Source organism: Melozone crissalis, unplaced genomic scaffold (genome assembly GCF_028551555.1).
Source record: "Melozone crissalis strain CALT ecotype California unplaced genomic scaffold, PUWL_Pcris_2 ptg000019l_1, whole genome shotgun sequence".
Lineage (NCBI taxonomy): Eukaryota > Metazoa > Chordata > Aves > Passeriformes > Passerellidae > Melozone > Melozone crissalis.
The window spans coordinates 28,417,015-28,439,943 of NW_026535797.1; the positions used below are offsets into that span (position 1 = coordinate 28,417,015).

The following is a 22,929-nucleotide window of genomic DNA, read 5'->3' on the forward strand; positions in this document are numbered from 1 at the left end:
AAAAATAGATGCTTCAAATAATTCCCAGCTGAGAAAGGAACCAAACAACCTCAGAGGAACAGCATGGGCATGGCTGTACCAGGAGCTCAATTGTTCCCTCTGAGCAAGAGTTTTAATTCTACCCTAAGAGACTTTGGGAGTAACCTGACTATGACACGTTACACAGCATTACTGTGTTCTATTCTTACACACCCAGCTCAATATACTTGTTTCTAATTAAAACCAAAACAATCCTCAAATATCTGCAAGCTACTTTAGGTGATTCTATTTTGACCAATCTCTCCATAAGCTGCTCACAACAGGGGAAGTGTTCCCTCACTCACTGCACTACTGCAGAGGTGTGTTTATGCCACATCATCCTGATACATTTCCACAGTGTGAGCCAAGGGCACAAAAGCTCAGAACCAGCTCACACACACAGACATGCAGTTACCAGCTCATGCAGAAAACATCCCTTCCAAGCCTAGAAAATTAACCTAGTGCTAACTTCTACCAGTGTTTGCTCTCATATTTCACACAGCACCACAGCAGCTGCCACACTCTGCCCAAAACACAAACCCAAAGGTGTAATTAATAGATGCCATGAGCAGAACACATCAGTAAAAGTGAAGTTGCCTTCCTTGGTTTTTCCAGCCAAAACAGCTTGAGAAGATTTACTGTGTCAGTTCTGAAGGAAGCAGCTCTCAAAGGCATATTTGCTTTCCCAAAGGAAAAAAGGTAATTTGCCATAAAAGGATGTTCACCAAATGTCCTATCTCTCAGACCAGGATCACAAGAGGTTTGTGCACTGTAATAAAGTCATATTACCTCCTAATAATGTTTGACACTAGGGACACTATATAACACAGGACAGACAGAAGCGCCATCTCATTAAGTAATTCTGTTTCTCACCAGCTCTCCTTGCTGCTACAGATAAACTAACAAGTTGAAGACTGGAGCAAAGGTAGGACAGTCAATGGTGGCTGTTTTCACTCTAAAATCAGTCTCTAAGGTAGTGACATTTCCTTTCTCTGCCATGAGCAGGAAACTGCCTGCCAGCAAACTCCACCACAGGAATGGCTGAGGAGCTGACAGAACACACTGAAATGAGTTTGCGCCTTTAGTTCTGTATTGACAAGCAACAATACAGACTGAATTTTTCACAGCAGCTGCAGTTTTCTACTAAAAACTTAATGGTGGAAATATTACTCAAGGGTGTTCTCCCATTACTTCAGTATATTCACAAGTATTATCTGTTCATAATGAGGATTAAAGGCAAAAAGATGACACTGATTTTGAGGTTTTGAAATCACAACCAAGCAGTCTAGTGGTTTTCCAAACATACATTTTTAGGCATAAAAATAGGCTTCTTAGAAATTAGGAACATAAAAAACAATTTCCACAGATTTCTGTACTTGTATTATTGGAAAAATGAAAACTATGAAGTTATAAAAGTACAATTTAAGTGAATCTGAATAATTTTTATCAGATTCTGGAACATGACATGAAGATATTGGGACAAAAGAACCTGGAACTTAGGACATGAATTTAGAAGCTTAAAGAGAGGTTACCAACTACAGCAACTTCCAATAAGTAGTTTCCAATTAAAAACAGCTTTCAAGGCTGACATGTGTTTTAGATTCCAATCCCAGAATCACTACATATATATAAATACACACACACACACATACCTGAGCAGGAAGTCTGACCACAGAAATGGCAGCTTCCCAGACAATGTATTTCCAATATATCTTTCTGTATCCCAAGTAAAAATTCACACATTGTTTGCCATTTTCTAGAATACATCAGTAAAAGCTATAACCTCATGGGCTACTGTGCTATTTCTTGCCAATAAAGATATTGGCCTAACCCAAAAGTCAGGCTTTCGGGTAAAGGAGTGTGAAAGACCAACAAATTCAATCTGTCAGGTACTTCAAAATCCAAATCACCCCAATATATATAACAAGATTTCCTAAGACTAGAACAATTACACTTCATTAAATAATTATACCACAAGAATAGTGCCTTCTCTCTCTTTCCAACCTCATAACCTCACTAGAGTATTGAGCATCTAATAGTGTCATCAGTTCTCACTGTATCACATTCACTAGAAAAAAATAATTTCAAAATCTCTAACCATATACAAAATTGGAAGCATTTATTAATGCCATAATGAATTTTAGTCAAAATGCACTGAGGTGAAATCATCCTTTGCTTTCAGGTACAGAACAAACTCAGACACTTCTTAAAGAAGTGCTCAACTGAAGTACACAAATTACTTTCAGGAAGCATCATGGGAGCACAAAATGCAATTAATTCTCTTTATTAACCTCACCTTTTGTATTCTAAAGAGAGGAGGAAATGCATTAAGTCAACACTGCTCATTTGAGTACAGCCTGTCAAGAAAAATTTTAATGCTCTTCTCTGCTTTGAGTAAGATCTTCATTGTTCTTTGAAAGATGTAAAGAGAAAAGAGAACTGAATTTCATCCGGCTCATTAGATGAAAGGCTTTTAATGTGTGCTTCTTGTACCTAGCTTGCACCTGAAGGACTCATTTCATGACTACTCTTTTAGAAAATTCTAGCAAAAAAAGAAAAGTTTGTTTTGAGAAAAGATTACATACTTTTTACATAGTCTTAAGCTTACTTGCAGTTTTATTTTGGTTACAGTTCAGCTGTAACCAAACATCATAAAGTTTAAAAAGCCTAGCTTCTCATAGAACAAGAATTAGTGTTTTGGCATTACCTCCTGAAAAGAAAGTTCAGCTAAAGAAAGGAAGATGGTAGAAGGCAATATCAAGAAAGTATAATAAATGGAAATAAATAAAATAATAAAAGAAATAAATGTGTTAGAACTACACACATTACAAGTCTGAATTCATGTTAATAAATTACTCATTTGAGAAATCAGACTGGTAATTTAAACCTTACTACAGAATCATTTTGAGAAGTGAATTATTTAAAAAATTAAGGTAATTAGCACCAAATTACTTGTAAATAACTACTGAAATAAATTAATAACTGAACTAAACAATTCTATTTTAGCAAGTTCATTTTCTCTAAGAAGCAGAGCATATTCCACTGAGTACCAATGCTTCAGGAACCAGAAAGCATTTTGCTCAGTCTCAAAAACTAATTCAGAAGTGCCCTTGCCAAAGTTACAGTCACAAAGGGAAAAAATATAACAAAGAAGAACAACAAAAATCTTATAAGATTTCAAAAAATTGCCTGGAAGAAGAGAAAAATGTAACTATTTTATACTCTGGCTAAAATTCTGGCCATGTGTCAAACTGCTTCATTCCAGTAAGATCCAGATTTCGTCCCAAGAGCAATTAAATTCTCAGCAAAGCAGTTAAAACCCATCTGTCTCCTCAAGCCAGATTTCAATTATTATTCCATAATCCTATGCCTTATAATTACATTGATGTTCACTCTCCACATACCCAAAAACACTGGCTTGATTTACTCCAGGAAAAATGAACACAGTGCAAAGATCCACATTGCTGCTGGAGCCTACAGGAAAAAGAGTCAATCTGACAGTACAGGGAACACTCTGAAAGCTTCCTGTCCAAACCTATTGGCCAAATGGAATTGCTTGAAAAGAAATGAAAAAAACCCCCAAATCACATTGCAAAAACCTCTCTTGAGAATATGACAGAAAGGAGCAAAAATTATTGGAATGTTTTCTGTTTAAACTTTTACTTCTTGCAGACTTTGAGCACTAGAATATTGTAGCATCTTTAAAACAAGCAGATACCTCAGAACAAGAACAACTGTACTATTTATCCTTCTCAATGTAAATAAGGACTTGCACTTGCCAAAGACATTCAAAGCTTCACTCTGAACAAACACATTAAAGTTTCTCTTTCTCATGTGCCTACTTAATGTGCTGGAGATGAGAAAACACCTCAAACCTTGCTACAACAAAAGAGGGCAAGCAAAGGAGCCATGAGACTCCAGTCAGGATGCCTGTTTGAGACACATTGTTTACAGGTATGGTGAACAGTATTTTCAGACAAAAATTAATGAAAACAAAAATCTAACAAAACCAAACTGCAACCAGGAGTTGTAACTCACACTGCTGAGCAGCTTTCTGCCATGAAGCACTAAAGGAATGAGGCACTGCTGTCAGTGACTAAAACCCAGGACAGGAGCAAACAGCACAGCTAGAATCAAGTGAGAGCACCTATGGATAAATACTGCCCTTCTTGCTAAGTTACACAGCCATCAGCTGCTCTGCTAAGCACCAGTCTGCTCACACACAACTGAACCTGGTGCTCAGCAGCAAAGACCAGCTGTGGGAAAAACTATAAAGGGTACCAACAAAATCAGTGCTTAGAAATTTGAAAGCAGTTCAGCACTAAAAAAGTTATCCAAAATAACCAAAATTTCCATTTGAAAGTGAAAATAAAACAACAACAGAGATAGTGGAATTAGTTCTTTTCTGTTACGGAATTAGACAATGAAACTATTTTCATCCTTGCAAAAAACCCCACACATTCCTACTAAGCTCTAAGTCCTCCCTGTGATATTATTTAGACTTGTATGACTCTAAAACTTCCAACACTGGACTACACATTTTCTCCACAGCTGCTGACTCAGTTAGTAAAGAACAGGAGGACTGCATTAAAAGAGGCCAAATTTTCCTTTATTCTTCGTTCCCACATCTTTAAAATCAAGATGTACTGAGAATAGCAAAGATATTGGCTTTTCTGCTCCCCAAAAGGAACAATGAGCTTCAGAGGCCAGCAAGTTCCTGCTGTTGCCTTCCTATGCTGGTTCTCATTTCAGAAGCACAGCTAAAATCCCCTTTGCAAAAGCTGCCCTCCAAAAGATGCTCCAAACACTCCTAATCCAAGTTCACCCTAGGGGGGGCTGCACTGCCATCTATGGAAAAGCTTAGGAAAAGCACATTTAGCATTTAGTTATTTGTTGATACTAAGAAGGATACAGCTTAAAAGACTACCAAAACAGCAGTGGGATGAAAATGAGGAAGAAAAAGGCAAATTGTGCAGTAAACATGACCAATTACTCAGCACACAGTTCCCTGAACTGTCACTCAGCCACATTGCTTCTACTCACCCAGCCTGGTGCCACAGGAACTCCAGAACTACTGCTTTGGTGACTGCCCTGGAAATACTAAATCCAAGGGCAGGCAGGCTGGCATTAGCCCAAGCACTCCAAATTCTTAAATCTGACTCTCATCAATTGGATTTTGACACGCAGATATGAACTGCTTTTAACTCACCACACTAGAGGATAGAAACTGCATAATTTGATCACGTATCTGCCAGCAATCAAAACATCTGACGTGTTGACTAATCACAATAATTATTCTCAATTTTTTGTCTTTCTACTCCCTGCTTGCAGAGAAAAGGAAAAACATGGAACAAAAGCTTACAAAACCTACTCAAGAGTACTGTTTTTCAGAAAGAATGAAAAGCTGCATCAGAAATTCTTTTGCATCTTCAGATTAGAAAAGATCACTGCCAATCTTCAGGCTAAAGAAATCAAATATATCATAATTTCTACCAAACCTACAAGTACAGGGAAAAAAAATTTAAAAATCCCACTACTAAGAGGCAATTCAACGTTTCAGAGCTCCATTTTCCCCCCTCAAAATCCAAGCTACTGAAAATATATTTCTGTCTTGCAAAAATAAAAGGTGCTATTGGTGTTTTTCTCATTCAGATAAATGTCACAGTGCAGCAGTAAGCACTGAATTCAGGAAAAGCAGTAACAGGATAAAAAATCAAAATGGGTAGCAACAATACGTGATCTTCTAGATTCAACATCAAGTCTTAAAATCTCCTTTCTCCACTTCCTCCAAAACTAGTAAATATATTCTTCCATTCTTAAGCCCTCCCTAAAAACTGTTTACTTTCAATAAACAAAGAAATAATCCAAAATAGTGAATAAGAATATCAAAGGCTTCTAATGTACCTCTCATCTGCTTGCAACAGCTTCTGTCAATCAGCTCACTGATTCAATAGGAACTCAGAACCATGCACAAATTAATTCACAGGGGCTACACAGACCAAAACCTAGATACATACTCTGAAAGCACAGTAAAAGAAGTGTCTTCCATTTGTTTGTTACTTTTCAGAGTGTGTATCAAAGTATCTGTTTAAAACTTACCGAGGACAAGGACAAAGTTTAAAAACTTCCCTCTTTTCTTGCCATGTCATGCATGTGTCTGCAACAAGGGTATTTGTTTTTGCAGTGGCCTCCATGAAACTTTTCCCCGTAAACACCAATAAAGCCACAAAACTCACACTACAAAAATATCTAACAGCTTTTCCAAGCTGGTCACAATTGCCACAAAAACTTAATAACCACTGCTAAACTGTTTCAAGCACTAGATCCCAACATCATAATTTAAGACTGAGAGCAAACAATACCACAAGCAGCTGAAAATATATCAGGAATTGATATTTGGTTACACACAAAGAATGTAATTACCTATCTGTGCCCAAGTCTGAAAGTGGTATTTGCATTACTAAATTGCAGTGTTGACACAGCACCCAACACACCTGAAACTCACGAAGCGTGACATATCAGTTAAACCAAATTGGTTTTGTCAAACCTTCTGATTGTTAGCATCATGTTTATAAAACCCAAGTTGCTTGATTCAAACTCTGTGCAGATAAAGGAGTACAAACAGAGCAGACAGACAAAATTTTCTTCAGGCCCACTGAAATGCCAGGGTTGACTCCCTAGTCTCAGATGGAGGATCACACCACAGCACAGCAACAACTCTCCATCCACTTTCCTCATATTTCATGATGTTTCTTGCACATCAGTTTGAGTTCAGCAGCGAGAAAAAGCTTGTGCTGCATTTGTGTGTCCCACTGGAGAGGCACAAAGAGCACTGCTACAGAGAGCTACAGCCAGGTCTCCACCACAAAGATGCTGTGACTGACTGAAGAGAGAAATCAAATGTCTGCTTCAGCTCACAGGGGCCCTATGAGCACACAGTACAGAATAACAGATGCAAGAAGCTACAGAGGAAACAGCTATTTTCTGGCTTTTTCACTCCTATGTTTAGAGATTGCTAGGAGGTGTTGAACCTATACTTTGCAGAAATCAAATTCCTTTACTCTTTGTGAGCTCTGCTATGAGACTGCATAAGGAAGGACATGTTTTGTCCTGACTTTAGAATCAGGAAAGAAAAAAAATGTGTGCAAACAGCCTGATCAAGGTCACCTGGTCCAGAAACAGAAGTTCCTAAACAAGAAGTTTCACAAAGCAATCAACTACAGCAGAAAGAGGAAACAATTACATATTTTTAAAAATAATTAATATTAAAAAAATATATACTTAATAAGCAATAAACTCAACACACTGTAATAATGCAGGTTATGAACACAGATACATACTATGCTGTTCATTTCTGAAGAGTCGTAACTTCCACACGGATGGACACTTCCTATGGGTTCCAGCCCTTCTTCATCCCACATGTATGTGCCATCAGAGCTGTCAGATGGAGAGAGCTCAAAGGAGGAGCCAGCTCTGTAGTTCATCTCTGAGGAGATGGCATTCTCAGTAGTGTGTTTTGTGCTTTCACTGTTGTCATCCACTGCTTAAAGAGAACAGCATCAGTTAAGATTACAAAAACAATCCAATTTTCAAAAAATAAACATTAAAATGCCTGTTACTGGTGTGCTACCTTTGCTGGAGCTGTACTGTAATAGAAATACCTGAAAGCTTTCTACAGTATTGTTCTCTAATCCCAGAAGGGGGAAAAGCTTAAGCTGGTTTGGCAGCTACAACCAAGGAATCTTCCAATCTACATCATTGCTAACCTTTTACACTGCCCTAATTCACCCACCATGGAAGCTACTTTCTAGAAATCTGCATCTCTTTAACATATTAGAAGGTGGGTCCAAAAATATATCCTTTGGTTCTAGTCTTTCAATTGCAACATCCCTCAAACAAGCTTTTATCATGAGAAGCCCATCAAAGATTTGAAAATGTGATTTTCAAAAGGATCTTCTTTTGTGTCCTCAACTAATTTTTAAAGAATTAATATGCATCAGAAAAAAACAAAAAAGACCCAGTAACAATCCTGTTTATAACTGAACTAATTCAATTACACATCCTACACTTATTTCCACTACATAGCAGTTACAGTTGTTCTCTGCCTACAGAGGTGGAGGGAGCACGAGGTGAAATTTTCTTAAAATATCACCAACCCAGAAAATGAATGGCATAGCAAAGATATGAGGAATCCCACAACCACAACACAAATGTGTTTAAAGGAGGTCACCTTCATTTTTATCACAAAGGGCTCTTCAAAGTAATGCTTGGGAAAAAACTATAATGCAGAAAAGGCACAAGCAAACACATATGTCAGCACAGAGCAGTTCCATTCTGAAACAAATCATAAGCAATGGGTAATTACATTAAATAACTTAATTACTATTACAGAATTTTGACTTGGCACCTAAAATTTCAAACAGAACATAAAAATGCATTTACCAGACACATTTATATCCAGCCAGTCATCAGCATTACAGTGAGATCCTCCACCTTCCTTGAGAGACGTGAAGGGCTCGATGGACGTTCTGCTCCCATGCTCTAATTCCTGAAGGCAGCTCTCCTTCTGCTGGATTTGTACAGTTCTGTTTGCCTCTTCTATATCTATGAAATCGTCACTGAAGTCTTCACTCAGATCATTTTTCTCAGAGGACGACAAAGAAGATATCGATATTTCATCTCCATCATCGCTCATACACATCACTTTTGACCCATGCTTTCCCAGACTCTCATGCAGGGCCTCCCCAGGCTCTGTTCTCTGAGCCCTGCTCTCTAGGATGCTGTTTTTATCAACGGCTCTGTTGATGCTGGCTGAGATCTCCACGCTCTCCAGCAGGCGCGCGTCCGGAGCCGCGCTTTTGCCGCCATCCACGACGGCATTCCCAGCAAAGCGCTGCCTGGTAGGCTGCAGCAGGGAAGGCCGACTCAATCTGTATCCATAGGAAGGTGCTGACCCAGATCCATTTGACAGTGGGGGTTTCTTGGAACAGGGAGCTGACACAGCCGAGTACGGTCTGGTAAACCCATACTTCATTGGCTCGTTTCCATTGGGTACATCCAACTGACACGCGTTCCTTGACAGCAGAGCAGGCCTCTGAGACGTCCTGGCAGCGACATTCTGACTATGATAAGGCCTTGTAAGATCCACAGCTTTGTTAAAGGAATGTGACCTGGTTAGAGATGCACTGGGAAGGAAAGAATTCTGAATGGAATGTGAAAAACTTTGTGATCTTACCATTTTGTCACAGGAAAAAGCCTTGCTGGCATTGTCTGTAGATTGTGCCAGGCTTTCTCCTGAACTTGTCCTTGTGGCACCAGAATTAGCTCTAGGTCTCTGCAAACCTACCACCGGCCGATTTCCATAAAATCCATTTAAATTTGATCTTGGAGCATTGAGTCCAGAGTATGTCCTTCCTGACAGGGTACCTTTGGTGAATTTAGCTGAACTAGAGAGTCCAGGTATAGACTTTGGATTTAATTCCTCAGTAGAAGATACAAACATATTGGTTTGCTTTGCTGCTTTTGACACAAGCGAAGCAGTGCTGTTCAAACCCACCCTGAGCTCATCATTGCCCAATGCTCCTTGAGATTGAGGGAACTTCTCAGAATCAATTAATTTTTCATTAGAGTTGCGTCTGGTGTTGACCTCTCTCCCATTCTGATCGTTAAGCTGATATTTATTTGATTTTTTCCAGTTGAAAGCAAAGGAAGACATTCCAACAGTGCCATTGTGCTTGTTGAAATTTTTGCCACTGTTACTCCCTGCTAAGTTCACAGCCGTCCCATTTGGCATTGGTTGCAAAACAGCCCCCAAAGTTTTCATTCCATATTTCGGTAGCCTGGAAACCAAGGATGTCCTGTTTTGATTTTTTTCTTCCATGAGCTATTGGGTACATTGGTCCTTAAAGGGTGCTTGAATCTAAGAAAGGAAAATAAAACAACATTAAACCTGAATGAACTACACATTAAACAGTTTTCTATACATTTCCAGCTATTTGCTTCCTAGATTTCTGTGCCTAACTCCACCATGCTGATAAAGAGTAACCCAGACACCTTTTGTGAACTCTAGAGTTCCAGCAGTTATCTGGCAATAATATGTTCTTCAGATGACAGCTCCTTCTCCCAACTTTCATTCTCTACATAAACCATCTTTTTTTGTTTTCCTTTTGTAATCAATAAAATAAACTTGAGAAGAGGTTGGATGATTTTTTTTTGTTCAGTTTTTTTTTCATTTACCCATTTTTAGCAACAAACTGAACTTCTCAACTGTTACAATTATTAAGTTATTAAATTAAGATTTAGTATTTTTTAAAAAGCCATAAATATGACACAGCAAAAACCGGTGGTCAGCAACATAAACCTGCAAAAAATGATAATGTAAAATCTGACTAAAAGCTAATTTTTTGAGATTGTTTTCCATTTCCCCAATGCCTAAAACATAGGAAATAACTACTCATCATGCATCCCACCACAACATTTTTTCTTTCCAGACCTTTTGGATCTCCCCAAACCAAGATTTCACATTCCTAGTAATTGTTTTTTTATGGAGACAGCAGTCTACTTTGGAAATCATCTGATTCACACGTAAACCTGAGGTACAGTGCAACAGTTTCATAAGGTCAGTGTTAGTAAGCAAATTCAAAGGATCTACGTATTCAAAGTACACAGAATATCTTGTGTAACCACAGCAAGCATTACCCTAAAGTGAATCACTCCCCAAGCTGCAAGACTCACTAAGAAACATTTAAATTCTTAGTTATACAGTTGAAGATAAAATCAAAGATAAGATCGAAGTGGCATTAAATTCATGCAAACTGAAACACCCTGAGGATTTGCCACTGAATAGGATGCCCCAGAGCAGCACTTCTGGAAGCAGATCTACATTACATAGATAGAAAGTGAAAGGCACTGCAGACAGGGCATTTAGGGGCTCCTAACTTGTTAGAACACCAGAATCCACATTCTGCAACTGGTGTGTGCATTTCCATTTTGAAATACACAAATCCTGACTTTTCAAAGACTCGGTGAATTCTTGCGCAGCAGAGACACTGCTCTCACCCAGGTGTGCAAAGAAGGACACAAATATTTCCCCCTGGGACCAGCAGAACATTTCATTCAGTGTATGACACCTGCCTGCATGTGGATTGAGGTGTCTAATGTCAGACTTCTTGCCTACCTGCATACCTTGCACAGGATAATAATATCATCAGGCAACATCAAAGATCTTTATTTCATGTCAACTACATCCAATAAAGTACAACTTTTTTAATAACTCCATGAATAAAAAATGGCCTTTAATATGCTGATGAATTCATTCCCAGCAAGCATCACAGTGCAGATCCCTCAGACGATAACCTAACTCTAAAGAAAAGGCAAGTCTTGTGAAGAAATCTTCCAAATTGAAAAAGTTAAATTAGAAAGCTGCTAATTTAACTTGCATGCTTTATGGATAATTCCCTTTTCACATCTGTCTACCATCTCTTAGGTGACTGCAAAATTTAAATGAGGCCATTTAATTAGATTACTTTAATCCTCCACCAAGTGCTGCAAATTAAACTTGAAAAGGAGACCTTTCAGTTCTCTAGGAAGGGCTCTTGCTCATTTATCCTTGATTAGGCAAAGACAACACATTATCTTCAACAAAACCATACTGATAGCCCAGAACACTTCAGATAATTAAATTAAAAAACAAACAATACTTCTCTGTATTTTATTAGCTATGTAACTGTAACTACTGTGCCACTTCCTGGAGCCCACATGTTTCATTTGTTTCATTGAAACACAATGTCATCAAGAAAACCACTAAAACTTAACAGCATCATGTCTGGCAGATGTTTTCCAGAAAATGGGGGATTTTCTTATTAAGTTCTCTAAAACTTCCTTAATCTTTAGTTATGTTTACTAGGAAAGATTCCACCAGCCTCACAATTAAACTCCCTTATCAAGCAGCACTGTTACCAGTTAAGAGTTTGATTTCTGCATCCCAGAAGATTCAAGTTCAATACAATTTAAATTGCAGCCTACTGTACTATAAAGAAATTCAAAGTATTTTTAGACTTAAGTCATCTATGGATTTTTAAAAAACTGACATTTGGGCAAACAAGTTTTATATTCTTTGCCTTGGGAAATACATTATCTAGTGCACATAAGCCTAATCAGGAATTAAGCTAATTATAAAGAGCCTAGCCTTACATAATGATCCAGGGAAAAGGAGTTAAAATCCACAGACCCCCTCTGAAGTATAATCTGAATTAACTGAAAAGCTGCTACATCCTTACCTTCAAGGATATTCAAGATCCTGGTGATAAGCAAAAGGATATTAATTCTCACCCTCCTTGGTACTTCCTCTACAGGATTATTTACACCTCAATAAAATCCTGCACTGTTAGTTTCAAGAGGCAAGCACAACATTCACTGTAATTTCATTCAGTTTGTTTCAGCACCACCAGGAAGGCAATTTCCTATACATTAGCTTCTCAGCAAAGTCCAGCTTTGCACCTGAGACTCTGCCCTGCAGAAGAAGACAGCTTAAAGATTCACACATTTGAAAACGTATTCATACATTTTAAAATCCTGCAATCCCTAGGATCCCTGCCCCCAGGCAGATAACAGCAGTTTCCAGTTCCAGATTCCTGAATGGGACTGAATTCCCCTCCTCTTGTCACAGCAGTGTGGAATACCCAGCTGAGGGATGGAACACATGTGACAGGCTGGTGACAGGCCAGAGAAATTCCCCTTGCAGTCCTACTGCCATGGCAGCAGTTTCAGATCTGTGTTTCACTCACAGAAATTGAAGTGCACGTGTATTTCAGCTGTGCCCTGTGCACAGCTTATAAAACCACCTCTTACACCTCTGGGTTATCAAAAATGCATTACATCAGTTATGTGAAAATATCTTATTTCAACCAATGTAGGGAGACAATGCATGTCATCAGGGAAAAATCTGGGAGGTCTCTGCAACAGAAACAGCAAAAGGCTTCCTCAGCACTCACTTAAGAACATTCCAAGATGGGCAGCATGACTGCAAGTCAATTTTCAGCTTTAGGAGGACCATGGGAGCTTAACAGAATGGAACAAACTGGCAAGAGATCCAGCTGGCAAACACCTGCTCTGAGCATGACAAGCCCTGGGGAATTCAAGATCATGAATCTTGAGGAAATCATGCATGCTGCGTGAATTAAAATTAATCAGAATGTAACCAGAAATTCTGATGGCTTCCAGAGTGAACTTTGAGTATTTACAACTTTTTGTGCTGTTTACTCTGCATGGAGTGGTTTCAGTTCAGTCCAAAGTGCCACCTTCACTCCAAGATCCAGTAAGATTTATCAGCTCTGCAGTGAAATTCTCCAAGCCTGCCTTCCTTCCCCTGCCTTCCATTTCTCCAAAAGATCTGTTCTTGACTCAATTCCTAATGCTTTATGAAGGCATCCCTGAATTTCAGCCACTCTCCCTTTCCTATATCCAAACTGCAGTGATTAACACCATCTTCCCTGAAACTGCCTTCTGAAGGTACCATAGTCAGGAAGTACAGCAAGAAATTCCAACACTGTGAGGGCCTCTTTTTCTATTTCTCTGAAATTACCTTGCTTTTCTGTGTCCCAAATTGTGAGATTCTGTTTTCAGGTCTCAAGGCAGCTTACAGATACACCCTTTTCTGTTTTTCCTCCCTCACACTAACGAGGTTCAACCCACTTTGAAGGGCTGACCCAGCAAACACCAACCAACCAGTTATCAAAGCTGCTCTTGTGCTCAATTTACTGTCAAAATACACTAGGACAAAGAACAGGAGCAGAACATGAGAGTGAATAAAGGGAGAAGGAAGCAAGAAATACCTCATAAAGAGATTGGAGTTTCAGTATTTCTAACATTGAGCAATATCTCTGGTCAATACAGCAGAAAATGTGACATCCCTTGTCAACTCTAAAAGCATTCTTGCTATTCATCAGCATTCTTAATGTTTGATAAGGCAAGAGGACATAAGCACTTACTGGAGAAAAAGAAATAGGGAAATGCAGCTCTATTTTGTAGAAGAAAGCTACCACAATAATTCCAAAATCAAAACCTCCCCCTGCATCCCTCAGGGCCATACTGTGTTAGTTCACTGTGCCATTAATGCTGTTGACACAGAGCATCAGACACCACAAGGAAGCAAAAAAGGGCAAAGTGTTATCTGCCCAGACAAGGATACTTTGTAATTGTTGTCCACTTGTGCTTTTCATATTAGTCAAACAGAACCTATGCATTTTAAACTCCAAATTTTTACATCAAACTTAACCAAAACATTGAAACAAAACAGGGTATGAGTTGTCACAAGCCCTTTTAGATTTTATGGAAAAGAGTTATGGAAAATTTACCAACAAGAAAAACTTTTGCTAAAAACCTGTTTCTCAAACAAGTAAAGCTGCATTGATTTTTGGCATTCTTACACAACTAACAAGGAGGAAAGCAGTCAAGGTCCAGATGTTTAGCCAGCTGCAGCAAGGAACAGCTTCAGCACAAAGACAAGAAGATGGAAGAGGATACCTGAGGGTACAGACAAATTACTCCCAGTAAAAGAGACTATCAGGGTCTGTAAAGAAGAAGAAAGCCTTGACAGTGCAATTTCAAGTTCCTCATAAGTGTTAATGCAGGTTATTATGGTTGCTGATAAATGAGACATGAAGTGCAATGGCAGTTACTCTTTGCTGCCTTGGTGCTGACAGCCCAACTGCTGTCAGGGACAGGTCAGCCAGAAATTGGAATAAAGCATTGGAGATGCACAACTCCTCTCTGAACCTGCTCTTCATCTGATGCTCCTCTTGCAGAAGTCATCAATTCCTCTCTTCAGCAGACCTTGTTCACCCTGGATGAGCAATGTCAAGCCTGTACCTGCAGATACAAACACCAGGCAGCCCTTGCATAACCAGCTCCAGAACACAAGACCAGGGCACAGTGGCTTTCACAGGCATCCAAGGAACACAAGGCCCAGCTGATAACAGCACTACATTAGGTGTGCTGACCCCAGGAATGCTGCAAGAGGTGGGAGGGATATATTGCCATATATCAGAAATAATTACCTTAATCATGGCAAATACATGTGGCTCCAGTGCAGAAACACCCCTGCCAGAAGGAATTAAATTATGTGGATTACTTCACTCCTTATGTTATGCAAGGAACAGCCTCCTGTGGACTGAACCAACCCAGGAGATTCCACCCCAGTGAGCAAGTAAGGCTTCTTCACTAGGGTTTCTTAATAGTTCTTAAATAGCAAAAGATACAGATGTTTTCAACATCTTTGCTGGAGAAACAAAAAGCCTTTACGCACTTCTCTTGTTGATGATACTTTAAATTGTTACCAAATTTGCAGGGATAGCAAACAGAAAGGGGAAAAACTGAACTAAGAAATGACATTGTCTGCCTGCCTTACAGATCCAATGCTCTGCAATCTAGAGACAAAGTCACACAGCTACAAAGAAGCCAAAACCTGTTAATCATTCACCAGCACCACCTCCCAAGCCCTTCCAAAAACAACTCCAAACAAACATACTGTGACTATAAAGGACATTTTTTAATCTAGGTTCCTATGCTGCCTTAATACTTCCCTGCATTTAGGAAGATTTCTGTCCTGGAAGATAAATCATAATTGTGTATATGCTTCTGTGCAAGTGCATGGATATTGGAAAGCCTCTCCTCTTTCCCATCAGAGTCTTTTTTCCAAAGTTTCTCAAACATTTCTGGCATTCTTACATGAAGAATAAGGGAGCAGGTAATCAGAAACCTGCCTTTCAGAAGAATTTTAAAGGTGCATCACCATCATAAAGGCAATTTAAATTTTATGCTGTGGCTAAGATTGACTGGAAAAATCCCAAACATCAATTGCAGTCTAGAATTAAAGCTTTTTACCAGTGAAATGTCAGATCCTGATCTCCCCTTAAAACATTTTGTGATTATGTCAGCATCAAAGCAACTGACAGCAGAAACAGGCCCCTGCTCCTGCTGATGGTATTAGTCCTTCAGCAACAGCATTTCACATGGGTAATTTAATCTGTCTTGTAAGAACAAATCCAGAAAGATTGCATCTGTCTCAAAAGCAATGTCCTACTGCAAACCAGTAGGAACTACCTGCTGTTCTCTAGCAAATATTTCACTTAAGAACAGAGGAATAACCTTTTTTTCCTCAGCACTATCCACTGTTACCTAGTGATTCAAACACACTATTCCCATCTCTAACTCTTCTAGGAAAGATTTACTTCACCACTGACTCAGTAACAAACTGAAAGAGCTGGTTACCAGTTACTGTTTTCTACTTACATACAAACATGTTAGCTGGAGCAGGATTTTCTTGTTGATAAGGACAGGCAGGCTGAAAGCCAAGTGAAACTTGGTATACAGCTAATTATAACTGGAAATATCCCTTTTTAGACTGACATGTTGTCCATCCTACTCCTCTGGTTTGTTTATTCAACTGATGCATGTTCTCCAAGTAAAAACACTGAGCTGTCTCAAGCTAGAAGCCTCTCACACTGGCACTAACATATTTTTCAATCTATATTTTGTAGTGATTAAATAATGACTAATAACAGAAACAATACTTCCTGTCTGAACTGCTGCTGAGCAGTTTTTCTATATGGGTATCTCAAGATTAAGAATTTCCATGGGTTTAAGTCTTCAATGAGGCTGAGCTTTCAACCAGTATGTTAGTTGGTTTTTTTCCCCCCCTCTAGCCACATACACTCATTCTTTCTTTTTCTCCTGCTGCCTGAGTAAGAATTGTAGTTATAGGTTAAGCAGAGATAATTGGAAGAGACTGCATGTAATTCACAGACTCACTGGCACTGGGATATCTCCAATAAGCCTGGAGAGGCTCACACGTGATAACTGAGCAAGATTAGACAAGATGAAGCAGAAAGAAGATAGAAAAAAATAGTTTTGAGATTTTCTTTCCTACATATTGCCAATGCTATTTCAGCATAGTTCAGTTTTTCACAGATCATGATCTTGAGACAAGAACACATCAGCACATTGCTACATATCTAAAAAAATCATATTGTTAAGTCAGCTACTGCTGGATAAAAAAAAATACTAGAAAAAGGACTGACAGAGAAAACCCTTAACACTGCTATCATGAAAGACAGACAGTGAATCTTGCACAAGCTGGAAATATTACATAAATCATGGAATTTCACTGTGTGTGGATCATCGCACTTCAATGTCCAGTTCAATTCTCCATATAGTTCCTCCAGACAATTTTATTTTAGAGGTGAGCAATACAAAAATCCCATAAACTCCTGTGGTTGCCTTAAAACAAAAATGCACCAGGGAAAGGATGATTAGGGCAAAGACAGAATGTGACTTCCTCAACCTTCAACTGCTCTCAATTAATAGAATTTCTTAGATTTGATGCAGTTTGTTCAGGAACCCTTCACAGATCTCTTGTCCACTGTTTTGTGTAACCTGTCCTTGAGCCCCCAAACCTTCTGCATCCTTGACTGCCTTAAGCAAGGAGTTCCAGAGCCCCAATAACAATTCTTTCAAGGTTATTTCACTGTCTTGCACAGATTCCCAAGGAAAACTAATAAAATTGCTTCTAAACCTCCTACAGTGCCAGAAGAGGCTATTGACACCTGCTCTCCTGGCTACCAAACACACCAGTTTGTTTCACATTTACGTGTTTTCCTGTATTATTTGAAGTTTCACCTCTTAACATTCATCCTTGATCAAAAATACTGCAGCCACACACCTGTGTATTACAGCTTTCAGCTGAAACTTGCCTATTTGTAAAACACATCTTCCAAGTATCATTTTCTTGCTATTGAGTTTCATTTCATTAGTGCTGGACTCAATACAGCTTCTGTCTACAATTCCACTGATATAAATCAGTTTCCAGTCTCAAAACCAGCCTCCCTGAAAATGTCTCAGTACCAAACAACTTTGCAAGTTTCTCACAGCATAACAAATACCAAGATGTTTTTGACAACAGACTGGCAGCCTCCAGGATTTTAATGTGTGTTTTATGTTTTCCTACCAGCTTTCTGATACACCAACAGCTATACTGGAATGTACTTCTCAAGGTCAGTTTTTTACAGCGTGGAAGACACAGATATTTGTTATGTCCCCAGAGGTTTGAAACTGAAGGAGAAAAAAAAAAAAAAACTAAAAACAGATTATCTAAGAAATTGAGATGTAACTTCAGTTACAAGTGACAGTTTGTCACAGGATCAGTTTCAGAGTTAGTCATCTATGTTGTGTTTTATTCAAATTTACAGGAAGGCAATACATATTGCTTGTTTTGCTTAATCAGGATCTCAATGGAGTCATAGTAAAGCTATACATATCCAAATTACCATTTCAGAAAGCTTCCATGATTAAAAGATTTACACAGAGATTTTTTTTTTCTGTTTTTAACTCTGTTTACCGATGGATAAGGCCATGCAGGCTGACAGATTGTGCACCTCCCCTCAAGTCTCCTGCTACCAACAGCAGCAGCCTGGGCCTTGCCAAGTTTCTACCTATGCAAGATTGCTTTACTGAGATGAAGGTCACTCAAAAGCCACAGCAACCCTCAACCCATCAAAAATATATATCAACATGGCCATGTAATAATTTTAACACAAGATCAGAAAAAAAATAGTATTTAATGAGGCCAATTTTTAAAACAATTTACAAAAAGAGTGTGAATTGAATTACCATCCAACTCCAACACTGTAGTGCTAAACTCTGCATCCATCTAGAAGAGGTTTTTGAATCTCCAGCTTAAAGTAGGCATATTATTGAGTCAAGAGGAGCTGGGACATTCAGTTCTCCCTGGATGCTTCCCTTGTGCTGTGTGTGTCACAAGCCATCTGGGCTGATTAGCCTAAAAGCACAGAACTTCTTAGGCTTCAGGGAATAATTGCAGAAATTATGTACAATTTAAGGGTTATTCTGATCCATAAGTTGTTCAGCCACCTCATCAAAGTAAATCCTTATCAGCCATTTCCTCTGGCTAAGAAGCCAAGCCTGCTTGCAGTGAGGACATTGCCAGCAGCGCCAGTACCTCTTCAATAATGCCATTAAAATGCACTCTGCAGAGCAGGACCTCAGCTCAGCACAGACTAAGTGCTCCTGAAAAACAAACCCAACAATCTGCAGTGAATCAGGCATTTTAGCAAGAACTTGTGACACCAGCTCCCCATGTGACCAGGGATAAGCAGAACCCCCACCCTGAGGAGACTTTCCTCAATTCCTATAGGATACTGTCAGCAGAACTGCTGCAGCTGAAGCCTCCTTTTGGAACAGAGAATGACTACTGAGCAAAGTCCAGGACTCTGCAAATCCAGCTACTTTTGGTTAAGGAGAAAACAACATTCCCAGAGTATCTTTCAAAATGCACCTACTTGGTAGCAGGGTAAGAGTGAGCTGTGAAGAAAAGCAAAGATCTTTCCTGACCAGCCAAACTTCAACTTTGGGATAACTATTTAATGCTCTTGGGATTTTACTGTACCATACATGTGTGCAGGTATCCAGAGATTGACATAATCCGTTTTTATTGCTCCAACTGAAACACAATACAGGATTTTCAACCTGATTATCAAAAGCACCATTAGTATTTTGATCTCCTTAGCATCCCTGTTGGCACGAGACTTAACCCTGCCTGAAAGCTTCTAATTAAGAAGATGGTGCTGCTGCTTACAGTGAATAGTGGCTGAAAGAGAACACCACAACCACTGTAGATATATTTTATCATATTGGTTTCTGTAACCTTATATTCCTTCATCTCCTCTCCATTTTGAGAGACCCACACTTTTTAGGATTCCAGGCAAGAAATGTTCATCTCAAGACTGATGGTATGATGGCTTTTTATCTAAAGAGCCCGTGCCAACATTTCCTACTAACTGGTTTATTCCAAATAACCAATCCCTCTTAAAGGATGATCAGGTCCAAAAGTAATGGATTTTACTCCAATGAGCTTTTACACGAACAGTTCCATTAAACAGGATTACTCATTAGTGTAACAATACATTAAATGAGATCATTATGTTAATTGAGGCTATTTCTACCCTTTCAACAGTTTTACAGTTAAAAGATAATACTAGGCAGTTTTTGGAACCCAAACATTGATACTTTTATAATGAAAAATACTATCCATGAGCAGAAATTAAACCTCAACTTCAGAAACAACTTTTCTACTCTAAGCTGTATACTGACATAGATCCTTAGTTGACATTTAGGTTGCTCATGTCCCATTTGTTAGGTCATCACCTCTTCAGCTTGGAGGCATGTAATTTAAAATGGGCCCATAGAATTTATGTGATCATTACAAACACGATAAAATGTCTTGTGAATTTCATTCATTATCAGCAAACAATGTAAATATTTACTGGCTCAGGCTAACCCAAAAGTTTCGTTTATTTGCCCGGAAGAAATTTACTAAAATCTCAGTAACCCAAGAGTTTTGTATATTTCTCCAGAAAAGAGAAATTTACTAAAGTCTCAGTACATATGTGAAGTGGCTCTCAATTATAAAAATGCAACAAAATGAGAATTTAGATTCAACTTAATTTCACTTTTAACACCTTCGTAGCAAAAAATTCTATTCCGCACCAAACCAAGGCTCAAAGCCCACACACACCAAGAACAAACCTGCTGTAGACATGAAGCTCTAACCCTGCAAAATGCACCAGCTCCCCTGAAAAGTGCTTTACATCTTTACACAGCATACCAGATGGACAATCCTTACCTTAATTTGATGTCTGGCCTGGACACTAACGCTCTGCTAGAGCATAAAGTTCCCATGCAGTTTTGCTTTCTTAAACTGACGATAAACAGCTCGACCTCCTCCAGCTCAAAGTTAAAGGCTGAGGTTGCCTACGTTTCATTGTGTGCCAAAGTACATTTGACAGAACGCGAAGTGAACAGCAGGCTCTGGGTGACGAAAGCAAAGTCTCAGTGTCATTAAAGTGAAATCACCACAACGTATAGAACATCCCCTTGCTATAAATCTCAACAGATCACTGCTAAAGCAGAAATGCCACCACTATAATCCTTTTCCACTGCCACTATTTTTTTAAACTGTTATCTTTGAACACACACTGGGTGCTTTTGATGCTTCCCCTTTTCGGAGATTAAATCCCTCGAGATACGAAACCTCACGCTACAAGACCTCTGCGGCCGGAGCTCGCAGCAGCTGCTCCCAAGGCACCCGCAGGTGCGTCTGCCCGAACACCGAAATACAGGAGCCAAGCACCGCAGAGCCGGCACCGGGGCGCTCCCGAGGCCGGGCCCGCCGTGTCCGGCTGTCCCCGAGCCCGGGCACGGTTCGCCCGTGACATTCAGCGGGCGCGCAGCCGAGCGCTGAGGCCGCCCCGCCCGCCCGGCCCCGGCCTCCCGCGGCCCGCACGGCCCCCGCTGCCGCAGCATCCCCGGCCGAGCCGCGACCCCCGCCCCGGCGCAGGGCGGCGGCGCTGGGCGGAGGACGGCGGCCGCTCCCCGCGGGCACAGAGCCCCCGATGAGGGCGCGGGGGTGGCCGCCCCGCACTCACCGCCGGCCGGCGCGGGCCGTGTCGCCTCCCGGGGCAGGCCCGCTCCGCGCCCTCGGGTCCCGCCGGCCGGCCCGGCCCGCGCAGGGAGGGGCGGAGGGCGGGAACACGCAGCCGCCCCGCGCCCCGCCGCCCGCCCTGACGTCAGCGCGGCCGCCCCGCCCTGCCCGTGGCGGCATCGCCCCATCTCCGGCATCGGGCCATCTCCCTCATCGCCTCATCTGCATCATTTCCCTCATGGCCCCCATTGCCCCCTCAGCCGTGCACCGGGAGCCACCGGGCCCTGGCCCGGCGCGGCCGCCGCAGCTCGGCCGTGTGATGCTGCCCCAGCAATGGTCGAGCAGTCTGGCAGAACCAAGGGCAAATGGGAGTTGTTAAAAGCATTGCAGGAATGGGCCTGCGGGTGTCCCGGCCCTGCGGCATGGAAGGGTGGAATCATGGCACCGTCAGGGGTGGAAGAGACCTTTAACATCAGCCAGTGCGGCCAACACCCAGTGCCAGATCCCCATGACAAACCCATTCTACCTCTCTGACAACCTACTCCAGTGCCCAACCACCCAAACAGTGACAAAATTGTCTCCTAGTATCTAATCTGAACCTCTCATGTTTAAGGCCATTTCCTCCCGTCCTCTCTCTGCAGGCACGGCAGAAGAGGCCGGCCCCACCTCAGTACAAGCTGCTTTCAGTGAGCTGCAGAGCGATGATGTCCCCCACACGAGCTTCCTCAAAACTAAACAACCTCAGCTCCCTCAGCTGTTCCTCACATGACATATTTTCTAAACCTTTCACCAGCCTTGTTGCCCCTCTCTGGACACACTGCAGCCCCTCAATGTCCTTTGTAAAGCAGGGGCCCAGAACTGAGGACAGCACTCGAGGTGCAGCCCCAGCAGTGCCCAGCACAGGGACTGGGATGGTCCCTGCCTTGGTCCTGCTGCCCACACTACAGCAGGGGCACTCAAAGGAGAAAGGTGGTGACCCAGCTGTGCAAAAATCCTGAAGGACTCTTGCAGTCATTCATGGGAGACCAGGAATTCTCCATGCCAGTGCTCACAGTACTAATTGAGAGTTTAATTTCCTCAAATTTTCCACCTGTGCTAGGAATTAGAAGGCACTGACAGAAGGTTCAGGAAGTTCCTCGCCAGTGAGGTGAATCACTGAGTCATTATTTACACCTCAGTGTTCTGCCTTGGGGACTGAGTTTCTGCATCTCTCCTGTTTTGAGGCCTTCATTGTCGCAGCATTTCACCATCTCATACTGCTGTGCTTCAACATCAGGTGTTTAGAGTTCTTTTCTCCCAAAAGTTTCAATAGCTAATTTTTCTAAGCTTTTGCCTGCCTGCTTTGCCAGGCCTCCCAGAGGGAGGAAGCTGTGCAGTCACCTCAGGCTATGTTTGTGTAGAAATAAAACCAACAC

General features: G+C 40.8%; 1 protein-coding gene across 7 annotated transcripts in view; it reads right to left on the reverse strand.

The window, feature by feature from the left end:
- CCSER2 (coiled-coil serine rich protein 2) overlaps positions 1-21,588 on the reverse strand; it is a 62,520-nt gene extending 40,932 nt beyond the window's left edge. For 3 of the 7 annotated variants that reach the window (XM_054276688.1, XM_054276692.1, XM_054276691.1), the window contains exons 1-3: positions 21,519-21,588; positions 8,461-9,937; positions 7,359-7,561 (exon numbers count right to left, since the gene is read on the reverse strand). In XM_054276688.1, the coding sequence (XP_054132663.1) occupies positions 7,359-7,561; positions 8,461-9,898 (1,641 nt within the window). In that variant the 5' untranslated portion in view covers positions 9,899-9,937; positions 21,519-21,588. Of the gene's footprint in view, positions 1-7,358; positions 7,562-8,460; positions 9,938-20,716; positions 20,902-21,518 lie in introns of all 7 variants that reach the window. The other 4 variants (XM_054276694.1, XM_054276693.1, XM_054276689.1 and 1 more) reach the window with 3 other exon arrangements.
- Between the last annotated feature and the right edge of the window lie 1,341 nt (positions 21,589-22,929).